Raw genomic sequence first — 20,225 nt, 5'->3', positions numbered from 1 at the left:
CATTTATGGTCAACACATTGGTTGTTGTGTGCGACAACTCTGATGTTATCATAGCCCTATAACCATTTCTACTGACTCACTGCAGTCTTCTCCTGAACAGCAGCTCATTAAAAACCTCTGCATCAGTATTGGCATATGAATAGAAGAAGTCAAGAAAGATACAAAGTGATGGCAGAGTTTTATTCAAAAATTTCTCCAGAACATCTCATCTGTTCAGCTGTTGCAGCATCTCCCTCTCTGTAATGTGGGAATCTCTGAGCACATATATTGCTATACAGTTGAAATGATGGTAAAGACTGACCCAGTCATCCCACTTGCGCACGATTTTAAAAAAGCAAACAAGTGCACGATAAGCCAAAATGACAACACATTTCACTTTTGACATGTGACCACGGTGAGCATAAATGGGCTGCAACTCTTCCTTCTGCAGCTGAACTCTAATCAAGCCTCGTTACCACAAATACATTTAAGGATAGCTTTTGATACAGATTTAACTGTAGCCACACTGGACTATACTGAACAGTTACCAGATTCAGCGCACAACATTTAGTCTACAGTAAATCACAATATCTATGAATAAGGAAAATACCTAAAAAGACAAAAAGCAGTAATTGCCATATTTATTTATTTACTGCAGTGTGATAGCCTCACTCCAAGTGAACTTTTGTATTGGGATGCCAATTGTTGTGACAATATATCATAGTGGTATCCTGTCTTGATTCCAACTTCTCGTCTTGGCAAAAGATTTGGCAAAAGTTAGGTGATTGCTATTGCAGAAACAAAACAAATCCCAACAAAGCTAAAAAATATGCAATGTAGCAGCCTCTCGCCCTATGGCAGCTGGGATGGATGGATGGATGGTTACAGCAACCACAAAACTAAATAAAAGTGATTCACTAAATTATAGTCTAACTTCTATACAACGAAGAGCTTAAAATTAATGCAGGTGTTATGAGATGGTAAAGATTTTCTATATCTGTCTTTGTGGTAGCGGAGTTCAAACGTGCTACAGAAACTGTTCGGTTGCACGTCTAGCAAGTGGGGCAGAGGGTGGCTAGAATCCATTAATTATCCATAGCCATTCACCACAGACACCATCATTTTAATGAGTTTTTTTTTCTTTTTTTTATCAGCTGATAGAGGAATCCAAACAGTGTTGAGTCAGTCTGGATTCAAACACGAACAAAAATGACAAATTCCATCGGCAAGTAACAGGCATGCATTCCAGCAGCTAGCAGTTCAATATTCCACAGAAACACCTCCCTGCAACATGTCCAGGATCACACTACTTTCAGCCATAACAAATGCAGTCCTTCCACATTTCTTCTTACCGCTCAGATGAATGTCTTTGTCTGCCCAAAGAGTCCTGAAGTCCGGTAAGGTGATGCTGGAATAGCGAGTGTCTGACTGAACGGAGCTGCATAAAGTGCTTCAAACTGCACTCACTGTGCTCCCTCTGAGTCTGGATCAGCTCACCAAGCTTGTTCATATTATTTTCCAAACACCTCACATTCCCCATGATGATCGCTGTAACAGCTATAGTTGCCATTGTTTAATGTTTCAGGTAGTAGAACTACAGTATTCAGTGGGATCAGCTGGCAAAGATTCTCCATTGCAAAGAGCAAAACGCAAAGAAACTTTTCAAGCCTTACAAAACAAAAAGCAGCCAGTTCACCTTCACATAAGTCACAATGAGCAAGAAGAATCAACTTTATCAGAGAGTGAAAAAAAAATAACCAGAGCTGCTGCAACAGGAAGAAAGGAAGTATTCCATAATTCAGTGGGAAGATTTCCTTAGTTAACTTTTAATCATGTGAACCACTGATCAGCAAACAATGGCAACATCAGAAATGCCATTTCAAGATATCCAAGACAAGACCTGCTTATTTCTGTCAGCTTACAGTGAACAATTTAATTGTTTCTCATGCAGTTTGGTAGGCCTACCAGCTCCCACCACACTAGCCACTGAGTTTGCCACCAGCCCACTCCCAGAGAGGTCGCATGCTAAATTGTCCCATTTTTCACTAATGATTAGCCATGTTTCATGTTCAGCTGTCTCTTAATAGCTGGTTGTTTCTGTCCAATTTCTTTTGTGTCAGCGCTGCTCAGAGTGCAGCTCTAGTCTCACCTTCTTGGCCAACTCCCTCACTCGTCTCACCTACCACAAGATCAAGCTTTTCTTAACTACCAGGCGACTGACTGAACAAACTACTAATGAAAGTTCAGTATCCATTGATTGACATATGACCTGATAGTAAATACATGAGAGGGTTACCTAGGCAACTGGAGTATTTGCTAGTAACGAACTGTCAGCTTCAAAGTGATCCCTGAAGAGCAAATCACTTCCGGTATGGATCCAGCTTAAGATGTAAAGTATTTAGCTGCTCCAAGTAGTCGCTGTTCGTGCTTAAGACAAGCACATTTGATTACCAAGGCAGCGAGTGACTTTGACTTGGTAAGATGCCTTAAAAATAATCAGGCTACATGAAGGATTGAAACAAGTTCAGTTTAAAGCAATCTAGTTGACCGTCAAGTGACCAAGCTATTTTAGCATTTAAAATTAAGACGTGAAGACGTGACCCTGATATACTTTATACAGGAATACATTTTTGAATGACTTTTTATATAAAAAAAATAATAAAAATAAATAAGGCATGTTTGACAGAATTACATATAATAGTATGTTAGTGTCATTTTAACAGCAAACTATTGATGAACTGGTCACTCACTAATACTTTGATCAACAAAAACATAACACTGCAGTGGAGTCAAAGTCAGGGTGTTCGTTCATATTTTATTAATTCCATTGATAGCTACGTCTTTAATCAAAAAACACTGATAGATGTGTAATGTTTAAAGTATGGTGTTTTGGAAAATGTCTGGATTACTGAAATATCCAAAAGAAATGTAGTTATGGAAAGATTACAGAAAACATACAACAAAGTAATAGTAGTGAGGTCCATGCCTGTTTACACTGCTGTGTTTCAAACACAATCTGCACATTCAGCCTGTGTTCTTGGCACACTGTCTTGTTGCAGGTGCCTTGCAGGTACATCTTGATCACCTCCTTAAGGGACCACCTCTGTGGGAGGGACCTCATGTACAGAATAGTGTATCAGAATACTTTGAAATCTCACTTATGATCTGCAGATTCCGATGTTGATTTTTTTCATCATCACTTTGGGGATTAACTGTCTCACTCAAGGCCTCTGCAGCAGTAAGTTGTGCTACTCTAGGTCTGTTAGCCATGGTTCACTGCAAAATTACAATGTAGCAATTAGAAGCGAAAAAAACTGCAATAAAATCAAAGCCTATAATGTTAAAAAATATATAACCTAAATTTCTGGGGTTATAAATGATTTCACACAACTATTCATTGCCCATGACCCACAGGTGGACAAATTGGTGTGAAAAACTGTGAAAAGAGTCGTGGTAAGAATTGTTTTATATAACTGAAAAAATAGCAAATATACTTCTGAATTAATATACACTATATTGCCAAAATTATTTATTCACTCATCCAAATCATTGAATCCAGGTGTTCCAGTCACTTCCACAGGTGTATAAACGAGCACCTAGGCATGCAGACTGCTTCTACAAACATCAGTGAAAGAATGGGTCGCTCTCAGGAGCTCAGTGAACTACAGCGTGGTACCGTGATAGGATGATACCTGTGCAACAAGTCCAGTCACTGCTAAATATTCCACAGTCAGCTGTTAGTGGGATTATAACAAAGTGGAAGCAATTGGGAACGACAGCAACTCAGCCATGAAGTGGTAGGCCACGTAAAATCACAGAGTGGGGTCAGTGGAGGGTCATAGTGCACAGAGGTCACCAACTTTCTGCAGAGTCAGTCACTACAGACCTCCAACCTTCATGTGACCTTCAGATCAGCTCAAGAACAGTGAGAGCTTCATGAGTGGGTTTCCATGGCAGCTGCATCCAAGCCTTCCATCACCAAGCTCAATGCAAAGTGTTGATGCAGTGGTGTAAAGTGTTGATGCAGTGGTGTAAAGTGTTGATGCAGTGGTGTAAAGCACGCCGCCACTGGACTCTAGAGCAGTGGAGACGTGTTCTCTGGAGGGATGAATCACACTTCTCCATCTGCCAATCTGAGGGAGGAGTCTGGGTTTGGTGGTTGCCAGGGGAACGGTACCTGTCTGACTGCATTGTGTAAAGCTTGGTGGAGGGGGGGTTATGGTGTGGGGGTGTTTTTCAGGAGTTGGGCTCGGCCCCTTAGTTCCAGTGAAAGGAACTCTTAATGCTTCAGCAGACCAAGACATTTGGGACAATTTGATGCTCCAACTTTGTTGGAACAGTTTGGGGATGGCCCCTTCCTGTTCCACCATGACTGCACACCAGAGCACAAAGCAGCTCCATAAAGACATGGATGAACCAGTTTGGTGTGGAAGAACTTGACTGGCCTGCACAGAGTCCTGACCTCAGCCTGATAGAACACCTTTGGGATGGATTAGAGTGGAGACTGTGAGCCAGGCCTTCTCTCCAACATCAGTGTCTGACCTCACAGATGTGCTTCTGGAAGAATGGTCAGAAATTCCCATAAACACTCCTAAAACTGTGGAAAGACTTCCCAGAAGAGCTGAAGCTGTTCTAGCTGCAAAGGGTGGGCCCACATCATATTAAACCCTCTGGATTAAGAATGGATGTTATTCAGGTTCATATGTGTGTGTGAAGGCAGGTGAGTGAACACTTTTGGCAATATAGTGTATGATCCCACTCAGTCAGCTGAAGTTTAAGTTTAGTTAATGTAAAATAAACCCATAAATGACATTAGTCATTTAGAGCTGCTTAAAAACAACACAGGACAAAACTGATTATGTAGTGCATTCAAACAAAGATCCTTTGACCTAATTCAAGTAAGATGTCACTTGAATTATCTTGATAAGTTATTTATATTAAAAATCAAGGCCAACTTGATTTTTCAGTTTCAATGGTTGGATCGTCCATTTTTGCTCTTCTGCATGAATTTAAGGCACCAGCCTCATCTGAACTTTGGCTTCTGTCCAGAGGCCAGTAAAAATTATAGTTACTTTCAGATAACATTGATAGTAATAATACTTAAATAAGCAGGTACAAATTCTGCTTTATTTTGGTGTCTTGTGTCTGCTACGCCATAGAGATTTTTGCAGTCTTTGGCACTGAGTGACTTTATAGAAACAGTGACTGTGTGGACCTTTCCTTTTCTCCGCATAGACATTCTCTGTTCTCAGATCACTTTGTAAACATTCTTTTAGCATTCTCCTCAAGCGTGACACATTCTGCCATTTATAAACAACAGATGCTTACAGTGAACGACCCCAATTGAAAATATTTTGAAGGCAAGAAAATATTTTGTCAGATTGGCGTTGTGATGTCACCTTAAGCTGTGTGTCCACTGGGAGCCGTAGCTGACAGCTGTGTTTTCTTGTGGTTGTTTTTGTTTGGTTTTGTTGCTTTACTTATGATTGCTTTCAAAAATGAAGCAAACAGTGCTGTTGCATGTTCTTGACAGTGATGAAATTGTAGCATGTGTTAACTTCTCAGCTCATTAGTTTGAAGAAATTAAAAAGTGTTCCAGCTTTTACTGAAATTGCATCAGATTCCAGGCCAGATTTTTTTTTTTTTAACAGCTGTAGAGCAATAACAACCACGACCAGCACTTCCTGCAAGCATTTCTGTATAAATTAGGGCAGAATCCTGGTGGACACATGGCCTTAATCCTCTGCATAAAGCATCTGTAGAGAGCATGAATCAGTCCATCCCCTGTAAGTATACAGTTGCACTTGTAAGTGGACTGCAGAACAGTTCTCACTGCCATGTGACGCAAGTGCCCTGCCAAAGCAGCTTCTGCACCTCTTTTTGTTCTAAAGAGCAAATGTTTCACAGAAGGGGGACAAACAGGGAGGTTGAGGTTCCCCTTATCTTCGAGTTAACTGCCCAATCAAGTGCTTTTGAATGTATTCCCCTTTAAAGTCGTGTTCCATGTGCAAACTGCCATGCATGCTATCGCTAAATATTGCTCTTCCGTTTCAAAAAGAAACAATTATATGGATAAATTCTTGTTACATTTGTTGTCCTAGTGCTTCGCTTTTCTTTGGCTTATTTTTCATTATGTGACTGTTCCCAAGTAGTCATTTTCCCCTCCCGCCATCTCTCCCCCTGTCAGCATGGTGAAGCCCATTGTAGACAGTATCCATGTCTATGAACACATATTGATGATGCTTTGTTGCTCAGCTGTGATTCTCCCCCTCTACTAATGGCATTCGGTTTCTCTCTGCAGCCACGGTGGGAAGATGGCCTCTCTGTAAAGCATATTGTTTTCTGTGCCTTGAGAGAATCAAGCGTGTGCTTGTGGCAGAAATCTGGGGGCTGCCTTGTCACATGTGCCTCTGTGAATGGGAGGGAGGTCATGAGCAGCTGCGAAAAATATACTTCACACCACGGAAACATTTGTATCTGTTATTTTCAGAGCAGAAAAGGTTAATTCCTACAATAAACATTAAAATCTGCAAACATATTAATTGGAAAGACAATTTAATCAAAAATAGTCACCGTTTTTGGAGATGTTCCCTCTGAAACCAACAGTGCAAGTCTTTTTAAGTGTTGTATCCTCTCAAGAACTTTTCTCACTGACCTAATCTTCCCAATGAGATCAATAGATAGCTTCAGGAGTCGTGAAACACTCTGTTTTTCTTTGGATGAAAATTGTTTGGATCAATTTGAGCAAAATATCTTAGATGTCCCTGAAGGGCAAAAAAATTTCAAGGTGCAATATACAAAATCGCATCTGGATTTTATTTTGTGAAAAACAGTCATCATTAACCTGCATATAAGTGTTAGTAAATCCAGATGATTTATAATGTTATAGTAATGGTATTGTTTTTTTAAAGCTTGGGTAACCCTCAATAGGTGTCTCACATTGATCCTTTGGCAATGTGCTGCACCTCCTGCTTAGCACGAGCAGTGCTGTTTTGAGATCGTGTGGGTTTTGTTGCGCTCCGTAGTGCAGAAACACAGTTCATTGACCATGTTTAGCCTGGAGTTACCCCTTTTTCCTTCTTTCTCTCTTCTTTGTCCAGAAAACGTCGAGGTGCGCCGAGTGCCCTTTCAGGGTCTGAGAGGATTGATGCACTGAGATACCAACGTATTAAAAAGGCCAAAAAGATGACTATGAACAACAATAACTCCAAGACCAGAAAGAAAGCAGGTGTGAACCCTGATTCTCTCTCTCTCTCTCTTTTTTTTTTTCCCCACTATTGAGGTCTCCATAGTGGAACATGGTTCAATTTTATCTTTTAAATGTCATTGAAATTACATGCTGCCATTTTCAGAAGATTGCCAAGCTCGACATTTGGAACGCGTTCTCACCCCCTGCTCGTCGCATACTGACATTTGGAGCCTTTCCTTTCCCATCACATTTCAACATAACAGATTCTTCTTTAGCATCATTTTTAATGTGCAGGGTAATGGTTCAGAATACCACTTGTAGTATACAACGTATATTTGGGGTTGTATACAAAGTATACAACCCCAAATAAGAGAAGAATCACAGAACTACCCCTGAAGACGCGAGGTCTTTTTCCTTAAACAGCAGCTATTCTAGACTTTTGTTTTGGAAGGCTTTGACAATTGGAAGAAAGTTTTTAAGGATTGCAACTTTTCACAAAGTTTAACTTAATCCACTGTAAATCTGTTAAATGTGACTTTTTCAGTCATTTTCAAGTCCAAAAGACACAAGACTACCCCTGGGGGGTGAAAAGGTTTCTAAATTGAATGCAGGGTAGCTTTTCTATCACATGTTGCAGTCAGTGTGTTTTTTATGAAAAAGGGGACTCAAATGGTTGAGCACTATGCTAGCTTACTGCTCGACCACTTGAGTCCCTTAAAAATCGTGCCATATTTTGGCCAGTGTAGTAAACAATAAACATAGAGTACAGCACTGCCATAGATGGATGTCAAAGATGAAAATATATATACTGTACCAGAAAGATTCTTTATGGTTAGTGAACTTATACTAATTGACATTTAATAATTTACATGGAAAGAAGTACTGTGCCGCCCACACTATTAAACCTCCAGAAGCTGTTTGGCCCTGGAAATCCATGCTGTGAAGCTCCTGGTGCACAGTTGATGTTAATGTCAGAGGAGGTTTGAAACTCTGTGGTTACTGAGTCAGCAGAGTGTTGGCAACTGTTATGCACTATGGTGTGTGCCTCAGTACTCGGCAACCCCACTTATATTGTCAACTAAAGACCCTCCAATAATACAATAATCAAAGAAAACGCAGTCAGATCACCCCCTTTGAGCAAGTACTTGGCAAGAATGGGAAGGAAAAACTCCCTTTCAACAGGAAGAAACCTCAGGCAGAGCCAGGCTCAGGGAGGGGCTGAAGCCAGATGACACACATCAATTAGTTAAACTGCAGGAATGTCTTAAAGACATTAAGGTCTGGATGACCTCTAATTTCCTGCTTCTAAATTCAGATCAAACTGAAGTTCTTGTGCTCGGCCCCACAAATCTTAGAAACATGGTGTCAAACCAGATACTTACTCTGGATGGCATTACTTTGGCCTCCAGTAACACTGTGAGAAATCGTTTTTGACCAGGATATGTCCTTCAATGCACATATTAAATATGTAGGACTGCTTTTTTGCATTCTAAAATTAGAAACATCCTTTTTCAGAGTGATGCTGAAAAGCTAATTGATGCATTTATTACTTCTAGGGTGGACTACTGTAATTCATTATTATCAGGCTGTCCTAAAAGCTCCCTGAAAAGCCTTCAGCTGCTCCAAAATGCTGCAGCTAGAGTACTGACAGGGACTAGAAAGAGAGAGCAGATTTCTCCCATACCGGTTGGGGCTGATGTGAGAGAGACAGGACAAAGGACACACTGTGGAAGAGAGCCAGAGATTAATAATAACAAATGATTAAATGCAGAGTGGGGTATAAACAGAGTGAAAGAGGTGAATGAAAAAGAAACTCCCCAGCAACCTAGGCCTATAGCAGCATAACTAAGGGAGGGTTCAGGGTCACCTGATCCAGCCCTAACTATAAGCTTGATCAAAAAGGAAAGTTTTAAGCCTAATCTTAAAAATAGAGAGGGTGTCTGTCTCCTGAATCCAAGCTGGGAGCTGGTTCCACAGAAGAGGGGCCTGAAAGCTCCCATTCTACTTTTAAATATGCTAGTAACCACAACTAATCCAGTGATCTGTGAGTGAAGAGCTCTATTGGGGTGATCAGTGTGTAGCCAGATAACCTAATGAGATATAGTTTATTTTTTAAGTGTCTGCTTTAAATGGGGAATGCAGGTAAGTGGATTTTTTCATCTTTGTAAAGTTAAAATCACTGTTTACAGGAGTCATATTGTATTGAGCCTAAAATATGACAGTTGAATTAATCTTCAAGAATTCTCAAAGAAAAAATAACTTCTGAGAGAAAAACTGAACAGATGGGTACACGTCATGGAGTTGATCTCCGACTCTTTCTGTACTCTTGCCTAGAAGTAAAGCATTACGGAGTAATGCTCCGGAGTATAGGTCGCACCAGCCAAAAAAATGCACAATAAAGAAGAAAAAAAACATATATAAGTCGCACTGGACTATAAGTCGCATTTTTTTTTTTTGTGGGGGGGGGGGGGTTTGATAGAATCCGAGACCCAGAGCAGAAATTCCATCTTGAAAGGCAATTTAGAATAATAATGGATTAAAGAACAGGCCGAACAAGGTTACGCCTATGATATGCTAACGTAACACATTCAGCTACTTGACGCACAACGAACTGAGTACGTCTGGTATGTTAACGTAACATTAACAGCTATTCAGATAACCATAGCATAAAGAACATGCTAACAAGTTTACCAAACCATCAATCCATTGAATTCTTCGTCCTCGGTGTCACTTCTAAACAACTCCGCACACTCCATACGTAGACGAAGCACCGCTTTGTCTTTCCTCAGACTCGTCGTCAGTTGCAGTTCCAATTATTCTGGCCTTTCTGAATCATGACAGGATGGTTTTGGTTGTCACTGAAGCCCATGCTTTGTTGATCCATCCAGTGACTTCCAGGAAAGTTGGGTGGCGCATTCTCCCAGTTGCCGTGAAGCTGTGCTCTCCATCCATCATCCAGTGCGCCCACAGGTTACGCAAGACTGCCTTGAAGCTCCGGTTCACTGAGATGTCAAGTGGCTGGAGTATTTTGGTTAATGTGTTAATAATTTAACATATAAGTCACTCCAGAGTTTAAGTCGCACCCCCGGCCAAACTATGAAAAAAGTGCGACTTATAGTCCGGAAAATACGGTATTTCAGGGAAAGTGTCGAAACGCTGAATGGCCACTATAGAACTGCTCTTAGGCAGTTCCATTTTGAATTCTGGTGGCTGTGACTAGTCTTTCCATCTCTTTACCTCTAGGTGTCTCCACCTCTCAGACCCAGCAGGCCTACACCTCTCAGGTACTCCAGCCAGAAGAAGCTCTCTACCTCCGCAAGAAGAAGAAACGGCCCATCCTCCATGACCCATATATTCGCTTTTCTGCTCTGCTTTACCGCCGCCCAACTCGGGAGGACCAGAAAGCAATTTTGGCTAGCATGGAGAACACAGACCTAGACCATGCCACCCTTCTCTGAAAACCCTTGAGAGCAAAGTCACAGCTGTGCAATACACCTCCCCATTCCAAAATGACACTGCACTAGCTACATCTCAGTCGGATAAAAGAACACTGTCACTAGAAGATGTTGGCAGTTTATTATCTACAAAGGGGTGTCGCACTAAATTTCAGCCTTCTGATTTGGTATATTCTGCAGCAGCACCCCTTCAGTCACTTCAGTTTGCATTAGTAAGCATTCTGCTGTGCTCACGAATTAACCTTGATGAGTATAAACTTCCTTAAGATAGACTCAAAAATCAGATCAAGAGAATTCTTTTCAGAAACAACACATATTTTTTTCATATAAACAAAAGAATCTGATTAAAGTGCTGGTGTCAACTTGCTGGATGAAACAGCAACATCAGCAAACAACATGCCTGATTGGAGTTCTGGTTCTGAAGCATTTCCTCCAAAAAAATCTTTATTATTGATGTCCTGATTTGGACGCCCAAAGGCGCAACAATGTTCTGTGAATCTTAAATCAGGCAGTGTTCCCTTTGAAAAATGTGGTTAGAACTCTAAAAATTCAAGTCCAAATGATAGCTGACACATTTGTCCAAAATTTTACTCCAGTGCAAAAAGATTAACTAAAAAAATGCAATGCTTGATTAACCAACTCCCATTTTGCTGATTTTTTTTTTTTAAACCCCGTTTTCCTCGTCCAGTTTTCCACATTATTCAATTGAACGTTCCCTCCAGCCTTGGGTCCTGTTACTTGTGCTGAGCCAGTCCTCTCTCCTCATCCTGTGGGTCTCCGTTTACAGCACCTTCTATAAGAACCTCTCCGCCAGCAACGTCTCTTATCTGCCGAGAATCTCGCCTCACAAATATGGGTGTTCTCACTTCCTACCAAATATACCTCAGAGCACAGGACACGAGACCACACAATCACATGGATCAGCCAGAAGAACAAACTAGCCTTTTCATTCACTTTATTCATTATTGCTTTCGTTTTTATATATACCTGTTTTTGTATTTTTTTCCAAATGTGCAGACATTGTACACATAGTTTGTTTGTAAGAGGAGATTCACCTTTACTCATCGGCTTTTCTTTTCGGCTCTGTGGTAAACGATCGGGAAAAGGGCTCGTGAAAGGAAACGGAAACATATCCTTCAGCTTTACTTTGCTCGGCCTAACATTGACTGTATACAATTCTTCACTGACAGATGTGAATCATACACATCTGTTTACATCTGTGTTCCACCCAATATTACAAATCTTAGAACTGGCACCCTCAAATATGGCAATTCAATAACAAAAAATGATGCAGTTTCTTTTTAGTTATTCATTTGATTGATCCTTGAGTTATACAGATGCTCCTATTATTTACACATCAGGTTGAATTTTAGCGACTCATCTCAGAACGGTTTGCACTGGAGCAAAATCTTGTCCATGTTCTGTTCTTCTATTTTAGATACTTAGATAGCTCAGAGGGCTGCAAATCCTGTTGTGAAGTTGATGCCAAAAAATGATTCAGTGAAAGGAAAGAAACAAATGTAATGTGCCATTAATGGCTTGCCATTTGTGTCAAACTTTATTTTTTATTTGCTTTTTTATTGTGTTTTTATAGATCTTTTGTCCAGTTTCTATTTATGTGCTTGCCGTTTGTTGAGACTACTGTTCTCCGTCAAGAAAACACCGAGCGGCACTGAAGGTCACACCGAGTGAGCCAGAGGTTTTTATCGTGTTCTTCACAGTTCAAATATTGATTCCACTGATTGAGGTGATCAGATTAGTGTGTTTAACCCATGATGGAAATGCTGAATGCTAAGTGGCTGAACAGTTCATTTTTATTTATGATTGGATGAGTAACAAACGTGCCATAACATCAGAAACTCAGCTACATTACACACTACACATTCTGCTTCTTGTTACATTATTGAATCAGCAAACGAAGGACGTGTATACGATAACAAGTCAAGCTGGTGTTGTGTGTGTGCATTTTTTATCGTGAGAAGGTGTATTCACTCGTAGATGTCATGGTGACATGTCACAATGTGATACAAATGGGGGCTGATTGGTATGACATTGGTGATGTGCATCCTGATGTATTCACTTCTTTACTTCAATCCTATTTACACAGCGTCAATCACAACAGCAGTGTCCTCGAGGCACTTTCTATTGTAAGGTAAAGACCCTGCAATAATTTGTGCACATCTTTATTGTGATTTTGAACTACAATCCCAACAGTCTTCTAAAATCACGTTTTTCAGTGACTAAGTTTACTTGCTTGATAAGATATTTCCACAATAAATGCTTTCAGAAAGAGCAATTTCAGACTGGCCCTCTGAAATGCAGGAGAAATGGTAGAATAGATTTTTTTTTTCCATTTAGATTCATGTAACTAAATCTGAATGTGATCATAATGTATAAGTAAAGAAGCTAAAATAAAATATATAACAGACTTGGAACCATATCCAAACAAACTGAAAAAGAAAACATTTGAAGAAAAAAAAAAAAGCAGCCATGAAGAAGCTAATGCCTTTGTTTATTATGGAATTACAGTGTTTCCAATAATGCACTTGTTGTGGAAATAACATTAAAATATGATTTGTAAAACATGTTAATCCAAATAACTTTAACCACATTTTCCACTTGAAAAAGAAAGAATTTCAGTGAGAATCAGTTGGCTTCAGTTTATCAGTGACAAATCCACTGGTGACATTGTGTTAAGAGGAGCTGCTCCCATCTGTGCATGCTGTGCTGTTTTTAGGGACAAGAGCAAAGAAAGAGGGAATACTGAATGTTGGGGGGGGTTGTCTTTGTAAAGGGGGTCCACGCAGGGAGTGATTTGCTCGTTACGTATTGCTTTTGTTGCAACAGTCATTTCAGGCTTCGGTTGCCTATTTATCGTACTGTCATATGTCCATCAATGCTATCATCCGCACTCATTGGTAGTTGCTTGAATCTCTCGCCTCAAATTTGAGACTAGTTTAACTCCACCCACTTTGTGTCTCCAACTGTTAGATTGCCCGTTGTTGCATGAAGTTGCCAAATATCATTTCTGTGGTCTCTGGTTGCAGCATCGCTGCTAATTGCTTCCTGTGTGGATACCCCTTAAAGCACTACCTGATTTGAGGCTAAATGGAACGTATCGGTGGTGGCAAACAGATGCTCGCAAAATGCTAAGCAAACCATGAGTGATGCCTTCATAAATGAATCCAAATACCGCTTCCATTTCACCGATGTGAACAGGCTTTAGGTGTGGGTGGTGGTTGGATTCAGAGTCCTGCTGAAAGAGAAACAGGGAGATATTAATATTAGACAAACAGGGCCACGGTTTATTTCAGTAGGGCAATTTTCTTTCTTTAATATTTCAGCAGACCTTGTGGTGTGTGTGTGTGTGTGTGTGTGGCTTCTCTCGGCTCTCTATGGAATTCAATGAGTGGAAGAAATACGGCACTGGGATTGTTGGAAGCCTGTGGCAGTGTATTTGTAGGCTAAGACAGGGAAACGAAACCGATTGCATGTAACACTGTGTATGAAGACACAAGGTAAATACATGAAAATTAACTATAATATCCTCACTTATGACTATAACAACTATATTTATAGTGCTAAGAAAAAAACAAATGAATAATGAATAAAAATATTGCTGTTGGTTAAATGTGTGACTGCATAAAACTGGCGTTTCTAAGAAATTCTTTTGAAATAAATCAATATTAGATCAATCCTGCAACTTCCTTTAAAGGTTTATATCACGAAAGGTACTTTAAATTAAAACCTAACCTACTGGCTGTTTGTCAGAATATTGTTATTGGCATTTATAATTGTTTCGTGTGACTAATTTATTGAATTTTTAAATCACCAAATATTGATATTGATCTTAAAAGCCCTATATTTAGTTGGGCTCCACTTTAAATGTATTTTAAGTGTTTAAGTTAACTAATGCTATCAAGAGAATGTGAAGAAACAACCACTTTGACTTTATTTCTAAAATGTCTATGTACAGTGGTAACGATACGTATCAGCTGTAGTTAAACCAGGGCTGAGCTGTACTGAGCAATACCAGTTTGTACCACAGCATGGTGCAATTTGTCAGTGTACCCTTAATTTAACGTGCCTGCGAAAGGAAAAGCATCCTGAGGAATCGCAGATAGGACTAAAAAGAAATAGAGTTTAAAAGAACAGCAGCATACATCCATAAACATTTCAACATGCTGCCCCCTGGTGGTGTGAAAGGTTTAGTTAGCTTCTGAAGGGCGTAATTACAAAAAGTACCTTTAAAACAAAACTGAATTAATGTGATTGATATCTTGTAATGTACATACTATACTGACATGTTGTCCCAATATACTTCTGTATCTGTTAACAAATTATTTTTAAAATACATATATCTGACAAGTCACTTTGCCAACTAAATACTCAACATATTATTGTATGTTGTATTGATTTCACATTTTAAAGAAATTAAAGTGGAAACTGAGCTAATCTATACAGGGGTTTCTATATTGAAATTTAAATAATTAGTCTATAAAATGTATAAAATGTAAAACCAGAAATTGCATATTTTATTAATATTTGTCAATATGCATGCAATTAGAGAAATTGCTATATTTTCCCATTTTCTTATGTGCGTATGGAAATAGACTGTAAGTAGCTGCTGCTGTGACTGTGGTTACAAAGCCACAGTATATTTTTTCACATTAAAGTCTCCTTCAGTGCTCGCAGTAGGGCCCACTCGGTCCTCTGTGTCACCCCTGTGGTAGCCTGGGAACGTGATGAATCTCAGAGCTTAAGTTCCACTGACTCTGCCTCTCGTCCCCCTACCAATCAACCAGACTCCCACCCAGAACTTGCCTGTGTTGGGACAATCACAGACACTTATATGGAGCAGGTTTAATACAGTGGCATCTCTGTACGGTGATGTCTTTATATTTTTCCATCACTCAGCATCACACTTTTCATTCCTCTGATTGCTTCTAGTCCATTCATTTATGTTGAGTGGCATTTTTTCTTTTGTCCTGAATAACACCCCTTCCAGACTTATTTGAACTTATCTGGTCTCACTAGGGGGTGGCATAGTGGTGCAGCGGTTACCGGCCTTGGGTTCAAATCCAGCCTGGGGCATTTCTGTGCAGAGTTTGCGTGTTCTCCCCGTGTCTGCGTTCTCTCCGGCTACTCCAGCGTCCTCCCACAGTCCAAAGACACGCACGAGGTTAGGCTAACTGTTGATTCTAAATTGAATGTGAGCATGAATGGTTGTGTGTCTCTGTGAGCCCTGTGACAGATTGGCAACCTGTGATATAATGATAATAAAAACGATATAAACTAGCGTCATTAAAATGTACAGTAGTTTGTGTACATAGTGCATGTTTGATTTTATATAGATACATATAAAACCAAACCTGCACTATGTACACAAGCAGTGGTAGTTGTCACATTGTGTCACTTTGCATTGTTTGATCAGGCTTTGATTAGACTTATGTGAGTAAGGACAGAATGAGCTGGATAGATGAGATATCTTAACTAGGCTGAGGGTGAGGTCATCTCTATCTCAGCAAAAATAAAGTACTGTAAACTTCTTAACTTTCTCCAGATAAACACGCCCGTGTAAATAGTGTATATTGGAAGATATAGTTTGCATGGCATAAACGACTGAGTGATACTGACAAAAACTGAGACTTGCAGTAACAGAGCACGCACTCTGAGAAAGAAGTGTGGCTGCAGCGGTCTTGCTTTTAAGATAGCAGTCAACAAGTAAAACCTTTAGCTGAAGGAACTCAAACTGACTGTAAAAAGCTGTTTTCCAGAGGTATGCTGCTGCACGCCATATGTAACTTTGATCAAATAAAACAGCCGTCCAATTATTTTGGTGACTAATGCAACTCTGATTTTCCCAATGTGACCCATGAAGTACTTATTGCCACAGCAGAGTGCAGCTGCAGCAAAAGCCATTCATTTGATTATTTGAGAGGATTTCAAACTTCATAATTGTTTCTAGATGTTAGGACAGGTAGAGCAGGTTTACTACCTCTCTACGTAAGTACATGTTAGACCATGTTACCTACATGTTATCATGTTATGTCACCTCTGTGGTGGTAAAAGACTAAATGCTTCTTTAGCAAGCTTTGGTATTTTTGGTTATTTTACCCCCCCGCAACCTCCATGACGAGCTGAAAAATTGGAACCTGCAATGACGATTTCAGTCAGCGTTGTGATGGAAATGGGCCGACTCGGCCTTATGCTAAAACTAGCTAGTTCACACCTGCTAACAAAGATAAATTCACAAATTCGCTATCACAAAGTAATTGTAATAACACAAGATATCAGAGGCCAGCTGATATTACTAAACACTCTGACAGCAAGAAGGCCGGCAAAGTGTCTGTCTGGCAAGATTTGTTGTTTTAAAATAGTTGCTTGGACTGCTGCATCCAGAGTAAATGAATATGCAGAAATAAATATTTTAAATAGAAAAATACTTATAGTTTGGTAATGAAAAAAGACCTTACCAAATGCACTATTACATTTGGAAGGATGTAATGTAAATACAGTTCACATCTGGTAGTGTCTCTTTTGCAGTAAATGGAATAACATCTCTCAAAAAATGGACAAAATAAAAGTTGATTAATGAAAAATAAGTTCAAGACATTTGTTGAATTATTTTATGCATTTAGTTTATTCATTTTATTTTATTATTTACACCTTTGTCAGCCTTTGTCCTCCGTATGGATCATAAACTGTAGTCTGGACCCTTGACTGACTGATGCATCTCAGCCCGCTGTACTGCTCCACATGTTCTGCTCAATATGATGACTTGCGGTTAATGACTGTGTTAACTGGTTATGTCTAAAGCAGAAATCGAACTTTTTTTAATCGCTCATTCAACGACAGTTTGTGAGGAAAATCTCAGTACTGTATCACTCAGCCCCCGAGCTGAGGAGCGCCTCTTCGCTGACTCGTATTGTTGAGGATGTTCACGTTTTTAAATGTTAAAGAGGATTTTACCCCATATGCTAAAAGAGAAAGAATCCCTGGTGCTAACACATGCTGCACAAGTAAAAAGTTTTTTTTATTTGCTTACAAAACACAGTTAGTTGCTAACGTGCGCGTAGACCAACACCTAAAATCTGTCATCTCATTTTCATTTTCACAAATTTTAAAACGAGCCAAATTGTGTTATTTATACATGAACACTGACTTTAATTATATCGCAGAGATTGCTGTGATGCTGCTTTAATATTCTGGCTGTGAACTGCAAAAAGTTCCAGTGATAAAATGCATCACACATCACACTCCCTGTCTTTGAAATGAAATACCAGCTCACTGCCCTGTGAAATGTTCTCAAATATCCATTATGAGGACTAGAAGCCCATAAATAACTTACTTGGTCATATTTGACACTGTCAAACAGTTTGGGTGCAGTTTTTGTTGTGAAAATGATCCTTTAAATGAAGAAAGCATGTACAGTAATAATAGGATTAGAAACAAGAGCCACTTGGGGAAATAACTTTTACTGAAAAGCCAGCAGCAGACGGTGCAGTCAGAGTCTTTGCATAAGGCAGGGCGCTGCAGATACTTGTGTTAGTCCAGCAACATGGAGCAATTCATCATGTAATACATCAAATTGTGTTCCAACTAGAGTGTACAAAAAAGGCATTACAGACTGCAGATTTAAAAAATAGTTTTGTTACTACCATGTAAATAATATCTCAGATGAACACGTCGTCTCTCTCTCTCTCTCTCTCTCTCTCTCTCTCTCTCTCTCTATACACACACACACACACACACATGTGTGTGTGCGTGTGTGTACAAGAAAATATGATGCACATCAACTATACTGAAGACTGAGGAAACTGAGTAGTGTAGGGTATGCTTAGTGACACATTATAATGTGATGTAACAGTGTCCATACTGTATGTGAGTGATGGAAATCTTCTAAATGCTAGAAATTAGTTTAATAATATAATAATATAGAGACAGAATTTATATATATATATATATATATATATATATATATATATATATATATATATATATATGAGACTATATTTGGGGACAGTACTTGTTTTCAAGAATGTATAAGTCTATATTCTATTCTATTATTTTTATATCCATCTATTGCTTTATACTGTAGCGCTGCAGAATCATACACAAAGTAGAGAATTATGTCTGTTCAGTTGTGTACAAAAGACAATGGTGCACCACACTGTACTGTATATCTCACTGTCTATTACACAGAGACTCTCAGAGAAGGATACAGCTAACTAGTTTTTATAGTAATGTCCATTTGGTGTGAATTCTTTTTGGGCCGTCATCTCTCCACACTGCTTATTTGTCCTTTAGGGAGGAGAGTTTTACTGTGTTAGGTTTTTTTTTTTTACACCTTGTTGGCTACTGCAGTTAAATATTTTTAATATACTTTAGCATGAAAGAATTGGTATGTTTCCCCAACTCTGGTGCTCTCCTGCAATCCTCACAGATTAGAGTGCAGAAATGTAATTGTAGGTTATGTTTATGGAATTCCTAAACTGTGCAGATAGATCATATTTGACTGTATATTTTCAGTATATGTGTAACAGATGCAGTGCTTTCTGCTGCTCCTTTGGAACTGAGGGGGAATCCAAATGTTTGATTTTTGTTGGAAACTGAAGCATGTGCAAATTAATGAACGTTCTCCTGCCTTTCGCACTCACGTGGAGGTTGAGCATTGCAGCAGCTGCTAAAAGTTACTCCAGACATTCATTCAGTGCTGTACATTGCCAAAAAACGAGAAAAGAAAAGAAAAACATCATATACATTCTGACAACTGGTGCTATTTAAAAACATCTGTGGTGCTTTTTTTAAGTTAGGTATTTCCTTGCTTCAGACAAAATGTAGCTACACAATCCTGTACTGTACTGCAATGGTTGCTGTTTGGCCAGTCGTTCGACCCGGGTCTCTTAAATGTTCCAGAGGGTTTTCTTTGACTGCTGTTGTTTCAGGGAATACACAGATCCAACTGGACTAACATTTGGAGTGGCAAATTTGAAAGCAAGGAAATTTAATAGGAAATTCATTCAAATACACATCATAATGATTTTGTTTGTTTGTTCACAGTGCTTCAAAGTCTCCTGTATTTGTGGTTGCAAATAGTCTCCACATATTGTGTTTGGTGCTGAGTTAACAGATAAGCTCACCATGATTTTCAATATTCATCATCATCATTTAAATCCCTCTAGAGGCCAGAAACATACTAACTCCCTGCAGGTGCTCTTTTATAGTAGGTGGCAGGTTAAACTGACTGGGTCTGGTTCCTCTGCAACCAAACTCTCCCACACGCCACTCTTAGAAGGAGCAGCCTGTAGCATTGCTATGCTTGAAGACCAGAAAAAGTGTCTCATAAAGATGCTTTTTTCAAACTGCTCACATAATCTTTTGGATTATTGTTCATTGTGTTAAAATATCACATGAAGCTTTTTGAAGACTTTGTTTCTTTTTCATCACAAAATGCAATACAAGTTTAAAAAAGAAGTGGGCTCATTGTCTCCTCTTGATTGTTCAGTCTTCCTGCGATCTAAAGAAATGCTTTGAGTTACAGTCCTTCTGGAAAACAACGCAAACATACGTGTGTTCACTGTTAGTTACAGGAGTAGACA

At 39.3% G+C, this 20,225-nt stretch overlaps 1 protein-coding gene across 1 annotated transcript in view; it reads left to right on the top strand.

Moving 5' to 3' along the window:
• LOC115792419 (protein turtle homolog B-like) overlaps positions 1-11,154 on the top strand; it is a 178,820-nt gene extending 167,666 nt beyond the window's left edge. Inside the window, 2 exon segments of the mRNA XM_030746944.1 lie at positions 7,080-7,207; positions 10,412-11,154. Coding sequence (XP_030602804.1) covers positions 7,080-7,207; positions 10,412-10,626 — 343 coding nt within the window. The 3' untranslated portion in view covers positions 10,627-11,154.
• The last annotated feature ends 9,071 nt before the right edge of the window (positions 11,155-20,225 follow it).

This window comes from Archocentrus centrarchus, chromosome 14, assembly GCF_007364275.1.
Source record: "Archocentrus centrarchus isolate MPI-CPG fArcCen1 chromosome 14, fArcCen1, whole genome shotgun sequence".
NCBI classification, from domain to species: domain Eukaryota; kingdom Metazoa; phylum Chordata; class Actinopteri; order Cichliformes; family Cichlidae; genus Archocentrus; species Archocentrus centrarchus.
The sequence above is the reverse complement of the archived record's forward strand: the minus strand, read 5'-3'. Positions and strand labels throughout refer to the sequence as shown.